The following is a 25,698-nucleotide window of genomic DNA, read 5'->3' as shown; positions in this document are numbered from 1 at the left end:
GCAATAAACAAACGATCAATTATTTGTATGCTTTAATTCTGAATTCTAGGACAAAACTGATCATTAATGGTGGCACAGTAGTAGGTGTGCCTTCATCTCATTTGGGCACAAGAGCCAATTGCTTCTTCAAATCTCCTTACCTCTTCCTCCTCCTTTAGCATACTTGTTAAACTCAAGTTTTTTGCTACTTGCCCCAAGTAGCTAAGTGTTGAATTTATTTTATTGATAATAGCTCCTGCGAAATAGCTCACAATGTTTTACAAGGTTGAAGTCTTTGTATCATGACAAACCGGTGTTGTAGAAATCAGAACCATTAACAGAATTGATTGAGAGTGATCAGCCATGATCGCATTGAATGGCGGTGCTGGCTCGAAGGGCTGAATGGCCTACTCCTGCACCTATTGTCTATTGTCTAATGACGTGCCAAAGGGATGGGATGAGATGGTGAAAATGACAGCTATGCTGCACCCTCAGCACTCAATAGTGAATTTCCCAACTTTTAGACAACTTGCTTTTTCCTTCTACCTATATCAACTGGACATTTCCGCTGTTCATTTTAGCTCAGTTTTCACTTTATTCGTACAGTCTTGCCTGCTTGGCATGTCCCACCATTTTAACTTAACTTTAGGAACACATTACACAGGCAAAAAAGCTTAATCTGATTTTAACTGCTCCTTAATTGGCACATTGAATCATCTGGTCTCGCCTTATTAGAGATTTCTCTTTGTTCTACCTATCCCTCAACCACCTGCTCTGCCAGCTAGAACTAACTTGTTTTCTCTCTTTCCCAGTTCTGACAAAGGCCCTGGACCTGGAACCTTAACCGTTTCTCTTCCAAGTGCGGCCTGATCTATTGAATTTTTCCAGTGTTTTTTGTTTTTATGCAAATGAAAACGACAGAGTAAGGGCCAAGAAACTGGAAACTTAAAGTTGTAGAGAGGGCCAGAAGTATCCCGCATGTGGGAGGAAAGAAAGAGAGTGGACCAGGGGAGAAAGAATGATTCTGGTGATTAAAAATGAGGTGAAACAATGGGTCTGGGATAGCCCAGCTTGTGTTTATTAGAGAAGACCAAATGGGCTGTTGATGATATCCAGGGAAATGTTGAAGAGATCCAGGGAAATGTAATCAGTGAATATCTAGGAAACAATTGTCGGATAGTGGCGTCAAGGTCCTGGGTGAGGTGTGAGGAAGAATCAGACTAGGTAGAGGTGGGTTTGCTGCCTGCAAATTTTAGAACAATGTTGGCATCGGTGCTGAGTGAATGAAGTGGTACAAATCAGATAACTGAACATTAAAAGTATATTTTAAAATTGACGTGGTGAACTCTTAGCTTTGATACCCATGAAGCTCTTTCAGCTCTGTTGAATCACAGGTTGACTCTCTCTTCCTCTTTTTCTGACCATATCCAGTTCAATCAGCAACATTTACCCTCTTACTCCTGTCCTTTCACCACTAATGTCGATGAATTGTTTTACAACAGCGTGGACGCCAAACATTCTAACTCTTGCCTTCACAATGTTCATATACATGATACCACGCAGTGCGTGTGGAAAGTGTCGAGATTCAGAAACTTACTGCAAATTCTCCTGCATCTTAATCTAGAAGTAAGGTAACTAATTCCAATGCCTCAGAGATAACTCTCACTGATCTCCATTTGCTTCTTCACTCTGTTGCTTTCTGAAATCTCTTATTTGCTAGGTGTCTAATGGTGGGCCAACCCCACAGATGTCCTTTACATTGGCTCATACACAAGGGAGCACTCTACTGGTTGGAAATGCATTATAATTTTGAGTAAGCCAGGCAGGGCAATAGAACTAGAACTCGTCCCCACAGCCCATCTTGCCTTTGGTCACCAGTCACAAAATTCAGAGATCTCAACATTTCAAAGGGATTAGCTTACAGCCTGCAATACCAGCATGGACCAAACAGGATCAAACATCAATCTCATTTTCCCAGGACCACTGATCCTGCTCTCCAGGTTACTGAATGAGAGAAATATTACAGTACAATATCCAGAAATTCCTCTACAGGAAGCTCCACATCTGAACTACTGTCTGCATACCGTGATCATTGCTCACATTACCATTATAGTATTTGGCTCCAACCTTAACATCTTTTCCCCTTGGACCTTGAACCATCACCTGATGAGAAAGTTCAGTCTCGAATCCAGCTGTAAGGTGCCCAGACAAAAATTTCACCTCCCAATAACTTGTTTTCTCTGTATTAGAACCAACAATTTTTGCTGCAAGTCATCAATCTGATCTTAACTCAGTTTTAGAATTGTTGTGCTGTCTTTTCTTTTACCTGAAAATGTAACTCTATAACCATTAACAATCCCACAATTGTTTCCTAGATATTCAGATTCTGCCTGATTTGCTGAGTGTTTATAGCTTTTTTTGTTTTTATGTCAGATTTCCAGCATCTGCTGTTTTTTTAAATTGCCATTACTCTCGAGTGAAGAAATTCATTGACATGACTCTCCCTCTCTCAAGTTCCTATTAATAACTATGACCACTAGTTCTAGATATTTTACACCTGCTCAGTATCTACCTTGTCAAGTCCTATCAGAATCTTGTATGTTGAAAGGATCAACTCTCATTTTGTCTAATCTTCAATGAGTAAAGGCCCAAAAGGCAACAAAAAGTGAAGATAATTTGATGAAAATGCCACGTCAAGTGGAGTTTATTGTCACATACACAAGAACAGGAGGTAAAGGTACAATTAAAAGCTTGCTTGCAGTAGCATCACAAACAAATGCATTCAGACAACAGGCTGTGGACTGCTGTCAGACAAACGGTTTCAGAAGCAGAATCTATCACAGCGTTTAAAGATATAATGTAGCTGTTTGAAAAGAGTGAAAAAAAGTTTCTTCAGAAATGTTAAATCTGTTTCTTTCTCCACAAATGCTGCCCGAGTGTGTGCGGCATTTTCAGTTTTTAACTTGAAGGTTTTTGAAGACTGAAGCAGAAGAACAAGATTCAGGTGAATAGAGATTCAAGAGAAAAAATCTGACAGAATTTGATGAGCCTGTATCTGTGCGCTAGAATTGTGTCAATACCATGAGAACCTGATCTTAGTCACCTTCAGTGCTTTCATTTTGAAATGTGGGACCCTGTGTCATTTGGCAGGAGTCCACTATCACCCAATTTCTTCTGTTACCAGAATCATCTTCAATGGAATCTGGATAGGGTTTGAAGTGCCCTGAAGGTGGTGAGATGTTTGCTGCAGTGACCTAAGAGCCCTGGCTCAACATGCGCAGTGCCATGGAGATCAAACAGCCTTTGAATTGAGTTGTTTGCCCACGTGTCTGCACCCGGTGCTCCAGAATGTTTCCAATTAATGAAGAAAACAACAGTGCAATAAATTGTTCATTTTTTCACACCACTGTATAATAGCTGCAATTGCAACTTGGATAATCTCATTCTCATCCATGTATTTTAAAAGAAACAAAATATTGAATGATCAAGTTTATTGTCATATGCACATGTACGGTGTGCTACAGGTGCAATGAAAATTCTTGCTTGCAGCAGCACCGCAGACACAACAAATTATACATGAATTGCACATTTCTGAAAGAAAGGCTGTGCAAAAACATAATTACAATAAAAAACAAGTCCACGAGAGTGCAAAAGGTGGAATGAGTGTACTGTTGTTGAGGTAGAATTAGGCTGTGCAAGTTGGTTCAGAATATGCAAAATCATTACAATTATAAAGCAATATTTGCACCCCAGGACATTCCAAAGGCAATATGAAATATATTTTGTTATGTAGTATGAAATCATTGTACAACAGAAAACAGAGCAGCCAGCAAAATGCTTATATGTATATATTCAAAATTTCACTGACCACTCCCCTTCTGGATATTAGTTTCAATTATTTGGGGTAACTCACTTACTCTGTATGTGCCAGAACTGACCAGTTCTGCTGCAAGATTAGACATCTGTAACATTGACTCAGTTTTGTCTCACTCTACAAACACTGCCTGATCTGCTGGATATTTCCAGCATTCTTGCTTTGGTTTCAGCAAAGCTCTGACTAGCATTTCACAGCTTAATCTGGCACATTGGTTGTTCTCTCTCTCTCTCTGCCTAAGCAATTCCCTTTGTCTTCCTCACCTGGTCCCAAATGTCTTGGCAATTAAAAATTATCCTGTTTTTCTCACTTTCCCGTGCAGGATACATTTTTATTAAGGAATCTGTCGCCATTAGCAGATTCCCTGGGGGAAGGGGGTGGGAGAAATAAAGGGCAGTTCAGAATACACACAAATACAATGGGAGCAAATAAAAGCTTTCATACAAAAACACTGAAGAAAATGGGAGAGCATGGGAATTGACAACCAACAATACAGAGAAAAGGACTAAAACGTAGGTGAAGTAAAAATGAAGAACAGGGTACTGATCACAGTTTTTTCTGTATTCAGCACGAAGGAGTGAAAACAATGACTGTTTCCATGCTCTATTTCTGTGCATAAAGGGCAAACATAACGAAACGCCACAAGATTTATAAAGACAGTTGCAATGAAAGAAAAAGCTTGGTCATGTTATGATGGCACTGTCAGGATTAAAAGGACAGTTATTTACTCAATGTCACCTCAACAGCTTTAAATAAAAGAGACAATTTTTGTTTGGAATAATGCTTACAGATGTCAGCCAGTATTTCTGTAAAACTGTCCTGAGCGAGAGCTGAGCAGGAGGCAGCCCATGAGTCACATCATATCTATCTGATTATCTGGTGTGACCCTCAAACTACCGCAATCCTTTCCCTTTCTAGCCTGGCAGTTCAGTCAGATGTTGGAACCAGGCTTGATCTGCCAGCAGCTGTTTACAGTGCTGATCTGTTATAATGAAATGGCCATTAACTCTCTTCAAAGGTCAGAGAGCAGCGTGTACATGACTGACACCACACTCAGACACCACTAAGGAACGTGGGACCCTTCTCTCCCTTGAGACCATTTGTTATGACATTTGTGCCTGCTTTATTCACTATAATGAAAAGCTGAAGTCTGACCTCTTGATCAACGAATGCCAAAATACTTGTAGCCGGTTTCTACAGTAAATTATCTTGAGGTAGAACATGCCCTTTTTCACAAGTATATAAACCTGTATTTGCATCAAATAAAAGTAATTTGGAGCAGTGAAGTCTCTATTGTACATTTATAATAACTTTGAATAGTGCAAGGTTTGGAAAAATAATACTCTTTGTATTAAAGAGAGATTTGCCTGTGCCAGTGCCGATTTACTCATTTTATTTCATGTAAAACCTCTTTTTCTTTTCTGGTCAAGCAGTAAAAAAGTAGACAGTGAGACCCAGCTTGACACAAGATCTAATACTACAAGTCAACAAGACTAAAAATCACAAACTGGGCCACATAACACCAAAGAGAACACAGCCTAAAAAAAAACAATACAATACATATATTTAACCAGCTTGCATCACCAGTGCTAACACACCTCCAGCAAGCTTTTTATTCCTGGTACAATATTTATACTCACAGCTGAGAGATGAATGAGCAATGATTTTGTTTGATGGCATTGCATTGTAATGAATGTGCAAACATTGTGAAAATACTGGTCTAGAATTTGCTGGGGAAATAATGACAGGGTTACACAAACAATGTGATTGGCGTTAAAGTAATCTGACAGTTTGCTGCAATGGGAGATGACTGCAAGTGTATATGGACCTAATCTGTGCTGATCTGCCGTTTGACCTGCGAATTGTTCACAAGCTTTTGGTAAATAACAGGGTCAAAAGTCTATTTCCTGAATTTTAGTTTAGTTCAGTTTAGAGATAGAGTGCTGAAACAGGCCCTTCGGCCCACCAAGTCCGCACCAACCAACGATCCCCGCACTTTAACACTCACAAGGGACAATTTACATTTATACCAAGCTAATTAACCTGCAAACCTGTACGTCTTTGGAGTGTGGGAGGAATCCAGAGATCTTGGAGAAAACCCATGCAGGACACAGGGAGAATGTACAAACTCCGTTCAGACAGCACCCGTAGTCAGGATCAAACACGGGTCTCTGGCGCTGTAAAGCAGTAACTCTACCGCTACGCCACTGTACCACCCGGACTGAAGTCACGTTAAAAGGATTGGGACAGAAAAAAAGGTGCGGAAGAGGAGTAATACAGATGAATTCTTAAGTCTGAAATATTTCTGCCAACACTTGAATGAATCTTGTTGCAGAACGTTAAGGCCCGTATATTATTAACAGTACAATTAAGCTTTTTAAAGGAGGTGATTTTAGTTGTTGCAATCCCACTCAATATCTCCAGCCCTGAAATGAAAGAAAACTGTGACCGATTCTTGAACGGAAATTTTTCCATTTTTTTAATTCAATTTTTTTCTCCTTTTTCTTTTCCTCTCTTAATGCAACCTTACCCAATTTTTATTTCTCTTTCTGTACTTAACACAACACAAATTAATCTGTGCTCGTCTCCACTGTTGCCCTTTGTCCTTTCTTTGGCATCACTTTGAAGATAAGGGGTTATTGGATCAGGATGCAATAGATTGTTGGAAAAAGATTAATTGAGGCAAAAAACATTTGGGTTCAGCTGGTAGACACAAAATGCTGGAGTAACTCAGTGGGACAAGCAGCATCTCTGGAGAGAAGGAATGGGTGATGTTTCGGGTCGAGACCCTTCAGTTATCTATTTTCCTTGGTGCACCATTATTACCTCTCACTTCCTGAAATAAATACTTCAGTGAGGCAGAAGGGAAAAGGAATGCAGCAAGGGTTTGTGCTCCAACATAATCTGGGCCTCAATGCCTGCATTTATCCTCAGAACATACTGGAACACAAATATTAGCGCTCACTTTGATTGATGAGATTTAATCGCAGGATCATTGTCCCCTCCCTCATCCCTTACTAAAAAAAAATACAAAGATTCACAGTAATTTGCAACACATAGTATGAACGATGAACTTCCCAATTTTCCAACTCCACCCTCTCCCCACCCCACCCATCATCACCACCTGCCTCCATCTGCGCCCACCACTGGTTCCACGTACTATCTACCAACCCTTGCCTCACCCCTCCCTCTCATATATTTATGCGGGCTATCTCCCCTCTATACCTCAGTTCTGATGCAGTGAAGACCTTGGCCTTCACAATTAGTGTCTGATCTGATGAGTTCCTCTGTCAGCATTTTATTTTACTCCACATTATAGCATCTGCAGTGCATTGCCTTTCCCGTAAACATCATGTAAGCAAGGATAAAAATTAGGCAATAATCCATCACTGCCTTACAACCCACTGACTCAATTTTCTCGGGTTTGATATCACTGTTAAACCAATGAGTAAATGTCTCAAAGATGAGCATAAATCTAAAGTTAATAAAATTTGATCAAAATATAAGGTGCTCAATGCAAGCAGAATCTAGAGGAAGAAAAATAAAACTTCTCACAATTGAAGCTAGCTTGATAAGATGTAGATTTTATCTCTCCACTGATGGACTGGTGGACTGTAGTCTTTGGTGTTTAGAAAATTGATGGATGATTCTATTGAAACATACAAGGTCCTGAGTGGGCACTGCAGGGTAGATATCGAGATGTTTTCAAAAAGTGGGAGAGTTTTTAGTGATGGGATATGGTTTCAAGATAACGGCTGATCGCTTAAAATGGAGGAACATAAAGTTTCTTCTCCAAGTGGGTGGCGAATCTCAGGGATTTTCTACTGCAGAGAGTTGTGAAAGCTGAATCATTGGAAGCATTTAAAGTGAGGTTGGTAAATATTTGAAAGATTAGGGGATTGAGGACAATGGGGATCTGGTACAGAGGAGGTGTTGAGACCTGGGGTAGATCAACCATGAACAGATTGAATGGCAAGGCAGGCTTGAGGGGTCTGCTGGCTTACTCTTGCTCCCATTTTCCTGTGTTGGATAGCAAGATGGGCTTGCATTTCTATAGTCAACTGCCACCTCGAAATTCCTCAAACACTTTACAGCCAATGAAATATTTAAAGTGCATTCTCTGCTTTACAAGAAGCGTTGCAGCTAATTGGTACATTGCATTGTCTCACAAACAACAATCTGACAATGGTTAGGCCATGTCTTTGCAGGTGATGTTATATGAAGGACGAATATTGTCATGATTCTTGCTGAAAAAGCAGTGTGGTCTTATTCCGTTGACCTATCTGAAAGGTGACGACTCTGCAACAATGTCAGCTAGACTTCTGTGATCAAGTCTCTGGAGTAGGACTTATCTCCACAACCTCCTGACACACTGGTTGGACCAATGTGACTGAAACAATGCTGACACACTTAGCACTTAGATGTCCATCTGTGCATTACTCCAGGAATAAACTGGACTGAGGGGAAAATGGCTGAGAAACAGAAGAATCCCTCATTCTGACAAAGAAGTTAGGTTGAGAAGAGGGTATTCTGATGGGTAACAAGATTTTAAACCAAGAACTCGTAGTCTCACAATTAATGAACAACAGGATTCAATGGTATTCTGGGTATAAAGTAACACGTGCACTCAGTTAAGTTAGTGAGAAAATGGCGTCTCACTGGCAAGGCAGTGCAATCTGATAACACAATCTCAAGAGATCTTCAGATTGTAAAACTTGTTGTAGAATGTTGTTGTGGTGTACAATCTCTTCATGGCTTCAATTGGTATTATTACTTAATGTCAGTGAGACAATAGACAATCGGTGCAGGAGTAGGCCATTCGGCCCTTCGAGCCAGCACCGCCATTCAACGTGATCATGGCTGATCATTCACAATCAGTACCCCGTTCCTGCCTTCTCCCCATACCCCCTGACTCCACTATCATTAAGAGCTCTATCTAGCTCTCTCTTGAAAGCATCCAGAGAATTGGCCTCCACTGCCTTCTGAGGCAGAGAATTCCACAGATTTACAACTCTCTGACTGAAAAAGTTTTTCCTCATCTCCGTTCTAAATGGCCTACCCCTTATTCTTAAACTGTGGCCCCTGGTTCTGGACTCCCCCAACATTGGGAATATGTTTCCTGCCTCAAACGTGTCCTATCCCTTAATATATGTTTCAATAAGATCCCTTCTCATCCTTCTAAATTCCAGTGTATATAAGCCTAGTCCCTCCAGTCTTTCAACATAGAAAGCCATTTTGGTCCTGCCATTCCAGGAATTAACCTAGTGAACCTACGCTGCACTCCCTCCATAGCAAGAATGTCCTTCCTCAAATTTGGAGACCAAAACTGCAGACCTTAGCTTCCCCCTTTCAATTTAACTGAGTATCTGTGAAACTTAATTATTCTCGGTTTTCTGATGCAGTAATACAAGTCAACTAACTGGTAATGTGAATCATGCAAGATCTACTTTAAAAAAATGCAGACTGCAGAAATCTAAATTAATCACAGAAAAATTAGGAAATATTCAGCAAGTCAGGCAGCATCTGTGGAGAAACAGGGTGGACATTTCATGTTGAAGAATCATTGTTAGAACTAGGAAAGACAGAAAATAAATTAGTTTTAAATTGTTGAGATGTTGGGGGGAAGAGGTGGAGAGAACAATGGTTATTTCTCTGATAGAGTGAGACCAGGATTGCTGTGAACATAAGTTTAACCTGAAATGACCTAATCAAGTTTTGCGTGTTGCTTATTATTAGATACGGGATATACTGTATGTTACTATAGTGGAAAACCATGAATGATATGACCTTTCAAAGAACCTGTTAAAAATGCCCCCCTCAATTTCAAACAAACAATTATTCTGAAGTGGTATAGCTTCGACCCCAATGTTAATAGTATGTAAGAGATGCAGTGAAGAACATTTTGGAGAATTTTAATTAAATCATATCTAAAAATGGATGGCAGAATGTTGCAACTGATAGAGTTGATTTTCACAGCTCCAATGACCCGGGTTCAATCCTGATTCCAGCTACTGTCTGAGTGGAGCTTGCATGTTCTCCCTGTGAGTTTCCTCTGGGTGCATTACTTTCCTCCATCTCAAAGATCTTAATTGGCCACTGTAAAATGCACCTAGTTGGGAGTAGGTGGTAGAATCTGTGGGGAGCTCATGGGAATATGGGGAGAATGAAATGGATGAAGGTATTGGATTAGTGTAAAATGAGTTCACGAAGGTTAGCAAGGACTTCATGGGCTGAAGGTCATGTTTCTGTGTTGTATCCTTCTTGTATCTCTCTCTGAAAAGCTGGAGCAAAGGGGGTTTTAGCAACATTGAGTATCTGTGCTGTGCCATCAGGAGATCACAGGCACATAGGACCATTATCTGCACACATAAACCAGTGATTAGAGAGGTCAGCCATGGCTCAGCTGGCAGCTCTCTGGCCAGAGTTGGAAGTTCCAATTTCTTGCTGAGGGCATGTTGTACTGTTGAAGATGCTTGGTGTATAAGGTGTTGAAGTACATTACACTGAGGCCCCATCTGCATCGAGTAGCAAGGGTGGTCACTGTAATATCCAAGCTGATATTCACCCAGATCAATGAAACAGGTTAAAGGATCATTATTGCTGGAGAATTGGAGGTTGACAAAGATCTGATACAAGTTTACAAAAGTATGGTAGGCACAGTCAGGGCAGGCAGTCAGAGTCTATTTCGCAGGCTTCCCCTTCATAGCTTTAAGCTGAGAAGGGGAGTCTATAAAGGAGATGTGTGGGGCAAGTTTTTTTTTTAAACAGAGAGAGTGGCATGTGCCTAGAACGTACTGCTGGGGATTGTTTGAAAGGGGTAAGATAGTGGCGTTTAAAGAGGGATTTAGACAGGTACACGAACATGCAGTTTACGGATGGATATGGATAGTGTGCATGCAGATGGAATTAATTTAATTTGGCTTCATAGTCTGCAGAAACATAGTGGGTCAAACGATTGTTCTTGTGCTACACTGTTCAAGATCAAGATCAATTTATTGTCACATGTACCAATTAAGATACAGTGAAATTTGAGATACCATACAGACATACTAAGTAAAAAGCAACAAGACACACAGCCTCATAAATTAAAATTTAACATAAACATCCAACACAGTGGATTTCCTCACTGTGATGGAAGTAATAAAATTCATCATCTCCCTCTTTGTTCACCCGCGGTCGGGGCTGTTGAACCATCCGCAATCGCTGCTGCCGACTGTCCGAGGCCCTTGCATCGGGATGATCGAAACTCCTCGCGTCGGGACGGTTGAAACACTCTCGGCGGCAGGGAGCTCCTGAGTCGGCCTCTTCTTACCAGAGACTGTGGGCTTCTTGATGTTAAAGTCCACAGGCCCTGCGGTTGGAGCTCTCCACAGTCGATCCTCGGCAAAGGATCGCAAGCTCCGCGATGTTAAAGTCCGCGCCGTGCCTGCGGCATGAAGCGCCGGGCCGGTCTCCAGGAAAGACCACCAACTCCTCGATGTTAGGCCGCAGTGGGGACGGAGATATGATACAGAGAAAAATTGCATCTCCGACGAGGTAAGGGATTGAAAAAAAGTTTCCCCCAATTCCCCCACCTCCCACATAAAACAAACCAAGGAACACTAAAACATACTTTTAACACATACTTAAAATAACAAAAACAGTAGAAAGCACAGACAGCCTGTTGGCGAGGCACTGTTCTATGTTTGTGTGTGTATATCATAGTTATTTGTGGGATCTTGTTTGATTTGACAGCCATAGCTCCTTGGGTAACACCAATAGTCCATTGGCTTTAAAGTGCTTTGGCTCTGAATAACAATAGTCTGAGGAAGAGTGTTGAAGATGAGAGTGTGGTGAATGGGGATGCCAATCTGTCCACAGTAAGGATCCCACAGCAGCATACAAACTGAACAACTGGTCAATCAGCTTTCTGTTTTAGGAGTATCACTGAACAGGACACCTGCAGCACATGCAATTCTCCTTTGCACAGTGCTTTGTACACATTTCATTTATGAAGCTATACAAGTATATCTTCTGTGTTTCACATACAGTACATACCAAAACTGTCCACTAAACCTCGGTCCTCTTGCACACTAACTCGCTGTAGTTGGCATTTAACTCTATATTGTGCCTTCACATTGTATTCTCAATTAACTTAATATTTAGGCCTCCCAGATTATAACAGCTGACATGAAGAGCTGTGAATATGATCCCTAATTTTGGATTGCTTGAACTGAAGTGCTGGACTGTGCAGAATGGGATGAAAAGCCACACTTATGGGAGTCTGTCAGCCAGCATGAATGTGGTGGGCCGAAAGGCCTGTTTCCATGTCATGACCATTTGCCACAAACTCAGTTTATTCTTTGCCAAAACAGAATACATGGACAGCCACCCAGCTGTACCACACTGATTGAACGGGGTTAAAATTCAAGGAGCACGTTGGGGCACCTAAGGTTTCACATCTGCTGGAGTAAAGCAACACCCAGGGGCTGAGTGGGCTAAAGGGATTCAGCCCTTAAAGGGATCTGTATTTTTCACTTTTCAATTTTACACAGAAGTGTTATGTGTGGGTTATGAGCTCTGTTAATTGAATTTTTAAAAAAATTGTTATTCAAACATGAAGTCGGTATTGTATTTTTTTAAAAATCACAAATTAGATGAATTTATGAAAACATTCTATAATGTTTTCTTTACCCTCTAAACACAACAGCTTTGACACCACAACCCGCAGAAGAAGTAATACAACAATAAAAGGAGAGGATCTCTTTATTGACTGCCAATGAACTGCTCTCTTATGCAGGCAATTACTTCCCCATGTCTGTCAGTCAAAGGAAAAATGACTGAATCCATTAGATCAAACCTTTGCCACTGCTCATAATGCACCTCTTAGGCCTCATTAATCTGAGTCAGCAGCACACAGCCAGCGGTGCTCAGCAAGGCAACGAGTGCCTCCCCCACACCCCACGTGAGTTCTTTCATCTCAGAAAACAGTGCTAATCAAGCTATCCTTATTACCGACTCACTGTCATGTGAACAGCATTCAGTCCTAACTGCTCTCATTACAGTCCCATCTTCAGAGACGTCTGACTGGAAAGAAAGTCTGATTGCATTAATATTCATGACAATAATTAGTATTCTAGGTCACTGAATATTCATGCTATTATTTTGGTTTTATGGGTTGGACAAAGTCCTTACAGTCAGCGCAGAGGGGGACTTGTATATTTTAGCTTTTAGAGAACACAATTCTCCAGTAAGAGCAGTCAATGCTGAGTGGGACATTTACTGTGAGATACCCAATAACTGGTTAAAAGTTTACGTGTTTGAAGTTTACACCTGCTATAAATGAATTTTATCAAATGAAAAAAAAACGTAACAAGAAAATTGCAAGTTTAGTTAAGCTGTGTAGAGCTGGAGTCGGTGTTGTAAACTTTTTATTTGCAGGACTGCTATATAGAGATTTAAAGGTTTACCAGCTGTCATAAATACATATAAATAAGTTAATGATGTCCTGGAGGGTTCTGACAGAAATTTATAAGAGGTTAACGATTAACATAGGCAAAATGGTTAATAGTCAAAACACGTCAGCAAATGGCTTTTCTCTGCCTATATTCGAGTTGCTTAAAATGATCAAATCCACTATTAAAAATTGTTTGAGTGCCATCAAAGCTTGGATATGCTGCAAAGCAAAATATTACAAGCTTGAAGTTAAGAGCAGGGTTGAAATCCACAGAAGTGGATATTTCTTTTCCAATATGTCAGATAGATATAGATGACAGGACAGGGAAGGTTATTACATAGAGCTGCTTTTATGCTATATCAATCCCGGTCCTTATCCTCCCTCCTCACCGAGTGATGCATTCAATCCCACAAGCACTGGCTACCAGCCACTGCCTGGCTCTGAGTGGCAATCTTTCATGTGTGAACCTATTGGGGTTTTTGTATCCCACCTGCCTCCAACAGGGCAGGTTTGTCTGTTTAAACCACAAGAAATGTAGCTTCCTAAGAAGCCAATACACCTTGAATCTGGCATGCACCACAATCTGGTGGTACCAGACGGGTATATTTTCTGGACCACTGGATGTTATTTCTATAAATACCACAATACTGTTTTCATTTCTATTTTTAGGTATTATGTTGTGTGCTAACCGAGTGAATTGAAAAAGGAGCACAGGAAGCCGGCCGAGGTAAGTTGAAAGAAGCATGGTAAACATTCCCTGATGGGCCACATACCAAACCATCAGAATTTCCATACATACACACAAAAAGTTGGAGTAACTTAGCTGTCAGGCAGCATCTCTGGAGAAAAGGAATAGGTTGGCCAGAGAAGCTGCCTGACAGCTGTTACTCCAACTTTTTGTGTGAATGTATGGAAATTACCCCAGCTTTTTGTGTTTATCTTTGGTTTAAACTAGCATTTGCAGTTCCTTCCTACAATTTCCATACAGCTGGATAGCAGAGTATATGGGTTTTACTGTAAACTAAGAGCTATCCAAGTTTTGATGAAGGGTCTTTGATCTGAAACATTGGTTCTCTTCACACAGATGCAACCTGACCTGCTGAGTACTTCTTTCATTTTCTGGTTTGATTTAATATATCCAAGTTGATCAATTTTTCAAGCAATTCAACTTCCACAGGAGGAAATGTGTAGGAAAGAACTGCAGACGCTGGTTTAAATCGAAGGTAGACACAAAATACTGGAGTAATTCAGCGGGACAGGCAGCATCTCAGGAGAGAAGGTTTCGGGTCGAGATTGAAGAAGGGTCTCGACCCAAAACATCACCCATTCCTTCTCTCCAGAGATGCTGCCTGTCCCACTGAGTTACTCTAGCATTTTGTGTCCACAGGAGGAATGCTGGCTGAAGCACTAGTTATAGATTCAAGTATTATGTCACATAATTTCATCTCATATTCCTGGCTTTTCTAGCTTGAATTGTACTCCAATTCAACATTTCTCAGGTGCACGCAAACAAGAAGATAGAACAGTACAGCAACAGGACCTTTGGCCCACAACGTCTGTGCTGAAGATCATGATGCCAAGACCAGGACTCATCTGTCCGCCGATTTGGGTCGGGATCCTTCTTCTGAAGAAGAGTACAGACTTGAAACGTCACCCATCGTTTTTCTCCAAAGATGCTGCCTGACCCGCTCTAGCACTTTGTGTCTATCTTCAGTATACATCAGCATCTTGCACTTCCTTTCTACACACTGAGTGGCCTGCACTTGATCCATATCCCTCCATATCCATGTGCCCAGCCAAAAGTCTTTTCAATGCCACAATTGTATCTGCCTCCACTACCACCCTTGGCAGTGCGTTCCAGGCACTCACCACCCTGTGCAAAAAAAAACTTGCCCTGTACCTCTCCTTTAAACTTTGCCTCCCTCACCATAAAACTATGTCCTCTAGTATTTGATGTTTCCATCCTGGGAAATAGGTTCTGACTGTCCACCTCATCAATTCCTCTCATATTCTTCTATCAGGTCTCCCCACAATGTAAACTAAGCTCTCCACAGAAAACAATCAAAGTCTGTCCAACCTCTCCCTCTAGCTAATACCTCCCAATCTAGGCATCATTCTGGTAAACCCCCTCTGCGCCCTTTCTAAAGCCTCCAAATCCTTCCTGTAATGGTGTGACCAGAACTGCACTCATACTCCAAATGTGGTCTAACCAAAGTCCTATAAAGCTGCATCATGACTTCTTGACTCTGGTACTCAATGTCCTGTCCAAACGAAGGCAAGCATATCATGTTTTCTTTACTACTATATTTACTTACATTGTTACTTTCAGGGAGTTATGGATTTGGAACACAAAATCCTCGGTACATTTTACAAATTTATTATATAAATACTGCTTCAGTGACATCTTCACAACCAGCAATCTCAAACAGATTGGACAAGTTCAGCAGGTGTACTGGAGTCACATGACTTCAAAGTTGCACACCATTCCCAGTTTGCTTGGGTTAAAATCCACAAGATCCCTATTTAATATACTTTTGCAAACAAAGCAGCATTTCAAGATGTCTCGCCTCTACCTTCTGAAGACCAACTTGGAGTTGTGAATAACTGACAACACCCATGCTCTGGTGATTCTAACAACAACCATACTCTTGAGGCTAACTTCAATAATTCGGCAAACAATTATTCAGTGATCCCGATGGTCCTGCATGGGGCTCACTGATTCTCTAGAATGCGAGCTGGGAATCCAGACTGCAAGCAGAGGTATCCCATCAGTGCTAGGGATCCGGAATGTGGCTGGGGCTAGGATCTGAAATATCAGAGTTCAGGAATGTGGGTGGAATTTCAGGCACAGCCACACGGGTCTGGAGTGGTGGATGTTTATTACTCCATTTCAACTCATTGGATTCAATTATAAAATTTATTACACAACTGCGCAGCATGTAAAAAAGAAATATGAGAGTATGTTTGAGCATCAGGAGTATCATCCAATTGTGTGAACAATCTGCTAGTCCAGCACCACCAACATTTCAAGGGTGCCGGATAATTGGAGCTTTGTATTTGTTTAGAATTCAGTTTGTATCCATTTGGTAGAAATAAAATGTTTAAAGCATTTAAATAACAATTCCATTTCTGTTCCAAATTCCATTTCAACACTTTCTCACAAGGTCATCGCCTGTTAATGAACTGATATCTTGGTTGTGCTTATTATTAAAACATGTTGTTGAGGCAGATTCCAGAATGTAACTACAAATGAGACTGTGAACCTCGTTCAGTAAGTCACTTATATTTGGTTCAAAATTCAAAATTCTCTTTTTGAGGAGAGTTTGAATCCCAACAGTTAATCATAAATCAGTGAAGTAATTATGTTTGAATTAAGAGATCCTTCAAATGAAAAAGGGGATTAGATCACACCAGCCGTTTTGCGTATTGCTCTAGGAGAGCGAGTTTTCCATATGTAAATTTTTTTGTATATGTTAAAATTGCAGCGATTATGATCCAGATCCATTAATATAATGGCTTCAAGTGCGAGTTAAAAATTATGGCTGTCAATTTATGGGAGATTCTGCGCACTCTTCTTAGCTGCATTCCACCAAGATTCTAAATCTTTTAAAATAATTGTTTAATAAAATAATTTTTAATAAATAAAATAAGTTTGTAAAATTTGGTAAACCAACATCTGCTGTTCCTTGATATTACATGATATTCAACCAAGTGTGGCTTTTCACCTCTCTCTGCGATCCGCAGATTATACACATACATTGCTCTCTGATCAGTGGCGGATCAAAACCCAATCTGCTGATACCTGCACCACTAAATCAATCGATTCTGATGCATTATAAAAAAATAGCCCAATTCCATACTTAGGAGAAGTGAGGCCATTTTAACAATGCAGCAGACTGAAAAGCATTAAATAGTGTAGACAGGAAGTTTATATCAATGCATCAAGTATCATGGCTCTGGTGTAAACTAAAGGAACAGAGTCAGTGATTAAATCCTCTAATTTTTTTACAGCTTTGCTGAAGCCCCTTTATAACAGTAAAAATAAAATCTAATTCAACTATTCAAGCATGGGAGTGTTGAGCCCTATTTCACTGTCTTAACTCCTACGGAAGAAAAGAAAACTGATGTGGTGAATACTTTCCTCCCCCATTTAATTTTCTAATGTTTATCCAAATGATATAGAAATCTGGCAGCAAACTATAGCTGTTTAATTAGTTATACAACTAAGAGAGAATGGCACAATCACATATACTGGCCCTTCGGCCCACAGAGTCCACACCAACCATTAAACATCCATTTACACCCGCTCTTCATTAAACAATCTATATTCTCTGAAATTCTTCTCAACTCCCCCACTTTCTACCACTCACCTGCACTCAGTGCAATTTATAGTGGCCAATTAACCTACCAACTCATATGTCTTTAGAATGTGGGAAGAAACCCACTCAGTCAAAAAGAGAAGGCTAAAACCCCATACACATTGGGAGTCAGGACTGAACCTAGGACCCTGGAACTAAAGCAGCAGGCCTACTAGCTGCACCACTGTGCAAAACATAGAAACATAGACATAGAAAATAAGTGCAGGAGGAGGCCATTTGGCCCTTCGAGCAAGCACCGCCATTCATTGTGATCATGGCTGATCATCCACAATCGCTAACCTGTGCCTGCCTTCTCCCTATATCCCTTGATTCCACTAGCCCCTAGAGCTCTATCTAAATTCATCCGGTGAATTGGCCTCCACTGCCTTCTGTGGCAGAGAATTCCACAAATTCACAACTCTCTGGGTGAAAAAGTTTCTTCTCACCTCAGTTTTAAATGGCCTCCCCTTTATGCTTAGACTGTGTCCCCTGGTTCTGGACTCCCCCAACATTGGGAAATCGTGAAGATACTTAGGTTGGTTTTGCATGTGCATCAACCTGCATCAAACTCAGCAGGTGCATTTAGAGGGGGTCTTGTTGCTAAAATTCAGGCAATAAACGGTCACTTTCCTGAACACTTTCCTGTGGTATATCGGTCTGATGGTTACGGAGAAGGCAGCAAGCCCAATTCTGCTCCCAGTTTTGGAGGCAATTTTCTCTTGACAGTGCATTATTTCACTCACCTGCATTCTGTGAAATATGCAAACTACTGAGATCTTTGGGCAAACCATTTGCCTTTGGACTGGAGATGGGGGCGCAGGCTGAGGTGGCGCGAGGCGGTCGCTTTCCAGGGACTTTGACCGTAGTCCGAAGAAGATCTATTTCCTTCCCGTGGACATTTTGCATGTAATCCTTGATAATGAGAAGAATGAAAGTGAAAACATTAGCATTTAAGTCATCCTTTTTTTAAAAGAATTATCTTTCTAAATTAGAAAAAAAACCCAGAATGCATATATGCAAAGTTAATCTCCAATAAATCACACATTTTAATGAATGGCAACCAAATGCACAAATGCAAACACAACAATACAAATCCTAATGTCAAGCTTTTTGTCCAAACCAATACAATTTGTTCTAAAATATCATTTCATTTATGCAGCTACATCTGCAGCTTAAAATAAAACACCATTTTGTTTTGTTTCGTGTGAATAAATCGATCTTGCTCAAACTGCTGAGCGACTGACAGAGATATTTGTCAACATCAAGCCCCAATTACTGTACTCATGGCACAATCTCAAATTCAAACCACTTCTCCTGGTTTTCATGTGCAAATGCTGTCTCCGCAATCAGTCGTGTCATTTGTGTCCCAATACTGATCAGAACAGAAAGATCTTAACAAGACACAATGGCAATTCAAACCAAAGTACTCAAACAACTCTTAACAAGTCACTGGAGAGTACTTGATGCAAGTTTCCACAAGTGTGGTCCTTGCAAACCTCTGCCCCTTAACAGCTTGAAAATAGTAATTGCAAACCTATTTGCATATATTGGTGTTCATCATTCCCAAAAACATAACTGTGAGAGCCTCTGGGATATTGTTCTGCTTGGAGAGCATCAATAAACGAGGTGACCGGGCACACAAATCCACCCTCTTTGCTCCTATGCTGTCGCTTGTTTTTACATTTGACTCCTAATTATGTTGCATCTATTGCCATCCACTTAATTAGCTGCATTAATGTGATTTCTTTTCACATAGTCAAGCAATTAAGAGCTATGATTAAGTTTCATTCAATTAGCCTCAACAAACATGCTAATTGATGCCCCAGATGGAAATGAGGTGCGATGAGGGAAACCTGCTCGCGATCCGCGATTCTGTCACAAAACCACGGCTCTCTGAGCACTGACAGGGAGACAGTTGCTGTACCAGAACAGACATCTCCAGAATAACCTCCTGCTACTTTACAGCGGTGAAGAACGTGCCTCTTGTTAATTATCACTGCCGTTTAATGGAAAGTTTTTGAGAAGAAAGAATACAGTGTATTATTAGTCTAAAATGCAGCACACCCACATACTTAAAAGGGGGTTAACCATACAATGATAAACATAAAGGATTCTATATTCCTATCAAGGGGAAAAACAAGACTCAGATAAGTGTGGATTAACCAAAATATATTTTCCAAAAACTATACACATGCCAATAGCTATACAAAACTATACACATACAAAGTTTCATTTTAAAACTTGCGCTTACAAAACATTTGAAGTATTAGAAGCAACTAGACACAGTGACATGTTCCAATTTTATGTCAACATGGCAAAGTTATTTATTTAGAGATTCTACCATGCTAATGCTGTCTCCACTAACCTAGAAATTGAAGCTGCAGGCCAATACTGTTCATCAGTTACTGATATACATTATTGCAATGTTCTGCAAAGACAATGAATACTATGGGAAGCTGCTTCAGTTGGATCCTTTGAGCAAAACAGAAATTCCGAGTTTTGCTTGATTTAAAATATATATGCAGAATGAAAAGAATGATGTTGGGTTGGGACCCTCCTTCAGACCGATGATATAGAGGGGAGATTAATAGTAGAGTTAAGGGATAGGGGTAGGGCGAGAGCTGGCAAGTTATAGGTTGATTTAGGCAACAGGGGTGATTGGCAGATCAGTCAGGTGGGGAGAGCAGGGTAGAGATGGTGACCAGGGTTGGACGTAATTCTACCAGCTATCTCCCCAGCATCAGTTTGAAGAATAGTCTCGACTCAAAACATCATCTACCAAATCCCTTCCACAGATGTTGCCTGACCATTGAGTTTCTCTAGCAGTCTGTTTTTTGCTCATGATTCGAGAACCTGAAGTCTCATGTGTCTCTAGAAAAATTGCAGGTTTTTTTGTGAAAGTTTCTCACAAAGGTAATCAGCAAATTTGCTGATTAATGGGTCAAAATATTTACAAGATTTAAAATAACTTGTACTGTACCAGCCTATACAATATTAGTCTCCCCTCTATATCATCGGTCTGAAGGAGGGTCCCAACCCAACATCATTCTTTTCATTCTGCATATATATTTTAAATCAAGCAAAACTCGGAATCCTTTATGTATATCTGAAAAAGGGTCTCGACCTGAAACGTCACCCATTCCTTCTCTCCCGAGATTCTGCCTGACCTGCTGAGTTACTCCAGCATTTTGTGAATATACAATATTAGAGATCACATTCTCAGTAGGGTAAAATGAAATCAGATTTTTTTTAATGGGAAGATTTGCCTGGTCAGAGTATTTCGCTACTTCAGAAAGACCCAAAGTGTTTCAAATCAAATGTTGTATTTATAAAAAGCAGACAATTTGATAAAGTCTTCCAGCAGAAAAATAAATGATAAAATAAGCAGTGGTGTACACAGGCCAGGACACAAGGGTCAAGAATCAAGAGTGTTCAGTTGTTATATGTACTGAAGAACAATGAAATTCTCACTTACAGCAGCACAACAGGGTTGTAAACACAGTACTCAATAGCTAACATAATAAAGAAAATAAGTTCAATAAATAAAATAAAAAACAATACAGTGCAGAACAAACCATAAGGCCAAAGTTCCTAGTGCAACCAAGACAGTTCGTAGCAAAGGTTAGTTGGTGTCTGCAGTGTTCGATAGCTTGATGGTTGTTGGGAAGTTGTTTGCATGATGGAGCTCAGACCAAGAATCTGTTTCCGGGGTCCTGTACAGAGCTGAATGAGTGTAATGCCTTTGATGCTGGAGATCTAAGAGAAAATCCACGGAGGTCACGGGGTGAACGTAAAAACTCTGTACAGACAGCACCCGCAGTTGGGATTCAACCCGGGTTTCCAGCGCTGCAAGCGATGTAAGGCAGCAACTCTACCACTGCGCCACCATGGCCGCCCTCTTGCCAAGTTCCTGCCAAGGGTCTTCAACCTAAACATTGACTCTTTTTTTCCCACAGATACGGCCTGGCTTGAATGTTTCCAATATCTTCTGTTTTTATTTTACATTTCTGGCAGTTATTTGGTTCTCCTGTAGTTTCTAGAGTTTAAAAGTAGGTGATCTCATTGAAGTACTAATTCCTCAGGGCCCTGACAGGGTGGGTGTAGAATTGACGTTTCCTCTGGCTGGGGTGGCTTGAGCATGCAGCTTGTCCAGGTGCTGTGGCCAATTTAGATGAATCTTGGTACATCTCTGACCGCTCAAGGAGGTTGGATTTGTCCACATCTTGGAGAAATGCTATGACTCACCACAGTAAAACATCAAAGGTATTTATTCACAAAATGCTGGAGTAACTCAGCCTGTCAGGCAGCATCTCAGGAGAGAAGGAATGGGTGACGTTTCGGGTCGAGACCCTTCTTCAGACTGGTCTCAAAGCAAAGCAAAACATCAACAAATTAACTGCCCAGAGTCAGATTCCTCAGCTCTGTGCGTGCTCATCTCTTTATCCTACTTTTGAAATAAACTAAAAGAAAATGCCAGGGTGGCACAGTGGTTGAGTTGCTGCCTTACAGCTCCAGAGACCCGGGTTTGATCCTGACTATGGGTGCTGAATGTATGTAGTCTGTACATTGTCCCCGTGACCGCGTGGGTTTTCTCTGGGCGCCCCGGTTTCCTCCCACACTCAAAATACATGCAGGTTTGTAGGTTAATTGGCTTTGGTAAAATTGTAAATTGTCCTTTGATGGTGCGAGTGTGTGGGGTGATCGCTGGTTGGAGTGGACGCGATGGGCCGAAAGGCCTGTTTCTGCCTATCTATAAAGTCAGTCCTGCTTAGGTTGATGTTAGTTTTGGGACAAATATTTTTTACAAAAACCGGTTAAGTGTTCCTGGTCAATATTTGGATGTGTACCCTGTGATGGCAGATGGGGTTGTCTTGGAGCATAGAACTTTCTTATAACTCCAAGTGCCTGGCTGGATTATAAATCAAATCTTCAGAGTTGGGGTTGAACCCATGCCGTACTCACACATAGGCCAGAGGTTTCTATAAACGCACTTTCATTCTTACTTAACCAAAAGTTCCATATCAAGAAACGTGAGGAGCCATTGAGAGATACTGCACAGAAACAGAGCCTTCAGCCCAGAGACTGTGTTGACTATCAGACATCCATTTTGTACTAATCTCATTTTTTTTCTCCCTATATTCGCATCAACTTCCCCCAAAATCCACCACCCACTACACACTTGGGGCTATTTACAGTGGCCAATTAATCTACCAACTTGAACATATTTGGGATGTGTGAGGAAATCTTGACATAACCCACAAGGTCAGAGGGAGAATATGCAAACTCCACACAGACAGTGCCAGAGGTCAGGATTAAATCTGGGTGGCTGGAGTTGCAAAGCAGTGGTTCGACCAGCTGTGTCACTGTGGTTCTACAAGGTGACCGTGGGAAAAATTCCGATGCCCTGTTTGCACTTTTTGAGAATCTTGACAACTCATTCTTAACCTGCCTCTCTGGTCCAAAACCAAACAGCTGGGTGTCCTATTCCTAAATATGTTTTCAAACAATGCATTTCTCCCCATAATCTCAGTTTGCAATTTCCCTAATGTAAGAGAAAATATTCATCAAAACTATTTTTATCTCCTGCTCCAGCCTCCTTAATTGTCTGGTAACTGAAATTATGCTTAATAATATAATTGTGTGTAGACCTTGGGGTGTCATTAACAATTAAAGAATTCAAATTAAGGAAAGCACTAATTGGGAGGCTAGAACAGTTGATCTGCTCACTCTCATGTAAGCAGCATATACAAAAGGCGGTTTAGCACTTCTGAGAATAACCTAATTTTACGTTGAGATATTACTCTGGCTGTACAGAACATTGGCCTGTATCTGCAGGGGAATGTCAATGATGCTCTCAAGAGTTCACCTCCATGCAACGAACTGTAACTTCAGCATTTCCCATGAGATGATCTGCCATCACCTGCTGGCCATTGGCAAAGTGCCTGTGCTTCAACCCCACAGCCGAGGAGTTCAACGTGGAGCGGGAAGTGGCCATGAGCTACCTATAGTTATGTCGCAGACTACTATACCTGGTAAAAGGGTCAGAAACTGATCCTTTTCCCTTGGATAAATATAAGCTGCAAGAGCCTCAGGTAGAAACATAGAAAATAGGTGCAAGAGGAGGCCATTCGGCCCTTCGAACCAGCACCACCATTCATTGTGATCCTGGCTGATCATCCACAATCAGTAACCTGTGCCTAACTTCTCCCCATATCCCTTGATTCCACTAGCCCCCAGAGCTCTATCTAACTCTCTCTTAAATTCATCCAGTGATTTGGCCTCCACTGCCCTCTGTGGCAGAAAATTCCACAAATTCACAACTCTCTGGGTGAAAAAGTTCCTTCTCACCTCAGTTTTAAATGGCCTCCCCTTTATTCTAAGACTGGTTCTGGACTCGCCCAACATTGGGAACATTTTTCCTGCATCTAGCTTGTCCAGTCCTTTTATTAGGTAACTATTTCTTTGAATGTAAATTGACCTGTAGACAGCAATCTATATACTAAAACTCTCATTTGCTTGTTTGTTTGTTCCTGAACTACAGCCAAAACGGTACACGATAGCGCGACAATTTTAGGCCCGCCTTACTCACCGTCGTCCCTTTGGTGCTAATGGAGGAAGTTTCATTGAAATCGGTTATATTTTTAAAGTTATTCACATTTTAAAGTTTAAATCTATCTCTTAGGGAGGAGGGAGGAGGGAGGGAGGGAGGGGGGTGGAGGGAGGGGGGAGGGGAGGTGGGGAGAGGGGGGAGGGGAGAGGGTGCTGCACCAATGCAGGAGAGGTTTGGGCCCAACGGGTCCACTTGGTCTAGTGTAGTTTAAAATTACTTGTATTTATAGAAACCCACTCACGGATAGTTCATTTAGACCTTTTTTAAAGAGTATTAACGTCTTTAGAAAACTTTGGAATCTTTATGGAATACTTCGACTTAACGCTTGTTTAAAATTATCATACTGAATTTTGATTGAAATTTTGGTGTTTTAAAGTTCTGACAGTTTCAGCTGGCTCAAGTGATGCGAGTTCTTGGTGAGAGGTTGTGACAGGTACGTTTGGAGTTTTGCTTTTAGAAGTTAAGTCACATTGAGTTTATTGTCATGCGCACAAATATGATACACAGGGTCAATGAAAATCTTGCTTGCAAATGCATCACAGACACATGGACTCAGCCAAACACCCAAGAACACAGATTATTCATGAATCACCGAAATTCTACAAGACAGTGAAAAGAAAAATTGTAAAAATAAGGCATTAATACAAAATGAGAAAACAAGTGCAAGAAGTGGCCCGCAGTGCTCTGTTGTCGAGTTATGATTAGGGGTAAGCTCACTGTTGGCTGCAGGATCTGACTATGATATACCTCCAAGGTCAAAGGGAGAGAAGAGAGAAATAAATCTAACTGGTGTGCTTTTCAAATGACCAGTACAGGCACTGACTGCTGAATCGTCTTCTTTGCTGCCTTGATCGTTCTATTTCTCTACAAATTTCAAGAATGGTAAGTCTTGGCAAATTGAAATGCCTGGAATTACAGGAGGGTAGCTGACATTTTAGATAACCATTAAAGTAGGTTCCATTGTGACACTTGCTTTATTTCCATGACAATGCCAAATGCAATTGATAGTGAGCACTGGAGGCTCTCGAACTATCTGTAAATGAACATTGATGTGCATGAGACTGCAGGCACGGCTCTACATTAGAAGCATTTAGGCAGAGACTTAAATCGACAAGGCATAGAAAGATTATGGCCTTAATGTAGGCAAATGTAATTTGTGTGGATTGACAAAAATGTTGGCATGGACATGGTGGGCCAAAGAGCCAATTTCTGTGCTGTGCGGCTCTATAACCTGCTGAGCATTCATGGGCTTGCATGGAATAAATGAGTGTGTGTGCATCAGACAGCATGTGGCTGCAATTGTAAAACGGAGCTTTCATCAGCCTGCCTGTGATCATGGGCACAGATGTGCATGTGGCAATGATTACAGCTGCGGTCAGGTGTGTGCGGGTGATTATAGTTACATACAGGTGCTTATGTGCCTGTAGGGCAGAATTTGACC

The 25,698-nt window shown here is 41.0% G+C and overlaps 1 protein-coding gene across 11 annotated transcripts in view; it reads right to left on the bottom strand.

Annotated features, from left to right (window-relative positions):
- agap1 (ArfGAP with GTPase domain, ankyrin repeat and PH domain 1) overlaps nt 1-25,698 on the bottom strand; it is a 615,219-nt gene that overhangs the window by 248,720 nt on the left and 340,801 nt on the right. For all 11 annotated transcript variants that reach the window (XM_078403564.1, XM_078403565.1, XM_078403566.1 and 8 more), the window contains one exon: nt 18,391-18,559. In XM_078403564.1, the coding sequence (XP_078259690.1) occupies nt 18,391-18,559 (169 nt within the window). The remainder of the gene's footprint in view (nt 1-18,390; nt 18,560-25,698) is intronic.

Source organism: Rhinoraja longicauda, chromosome 8 (genome assembly GCF_053455715.1).
Source record: "Rhinoraja longicauda isolate Sanriku21f chromosome 8, sRhiLon1.1, whole genome shotgun sequence".
Lineage (NCBI taxonomy): Eukaryota > Metazoa > Chordata > Chondrichthyes > Rajiformes > Arhynchobatidae > Rhinoraja > Rhinoraja longicauda.
This window is presented reverse-complemented; position numbering and strand designations above follow the sequence as displayed.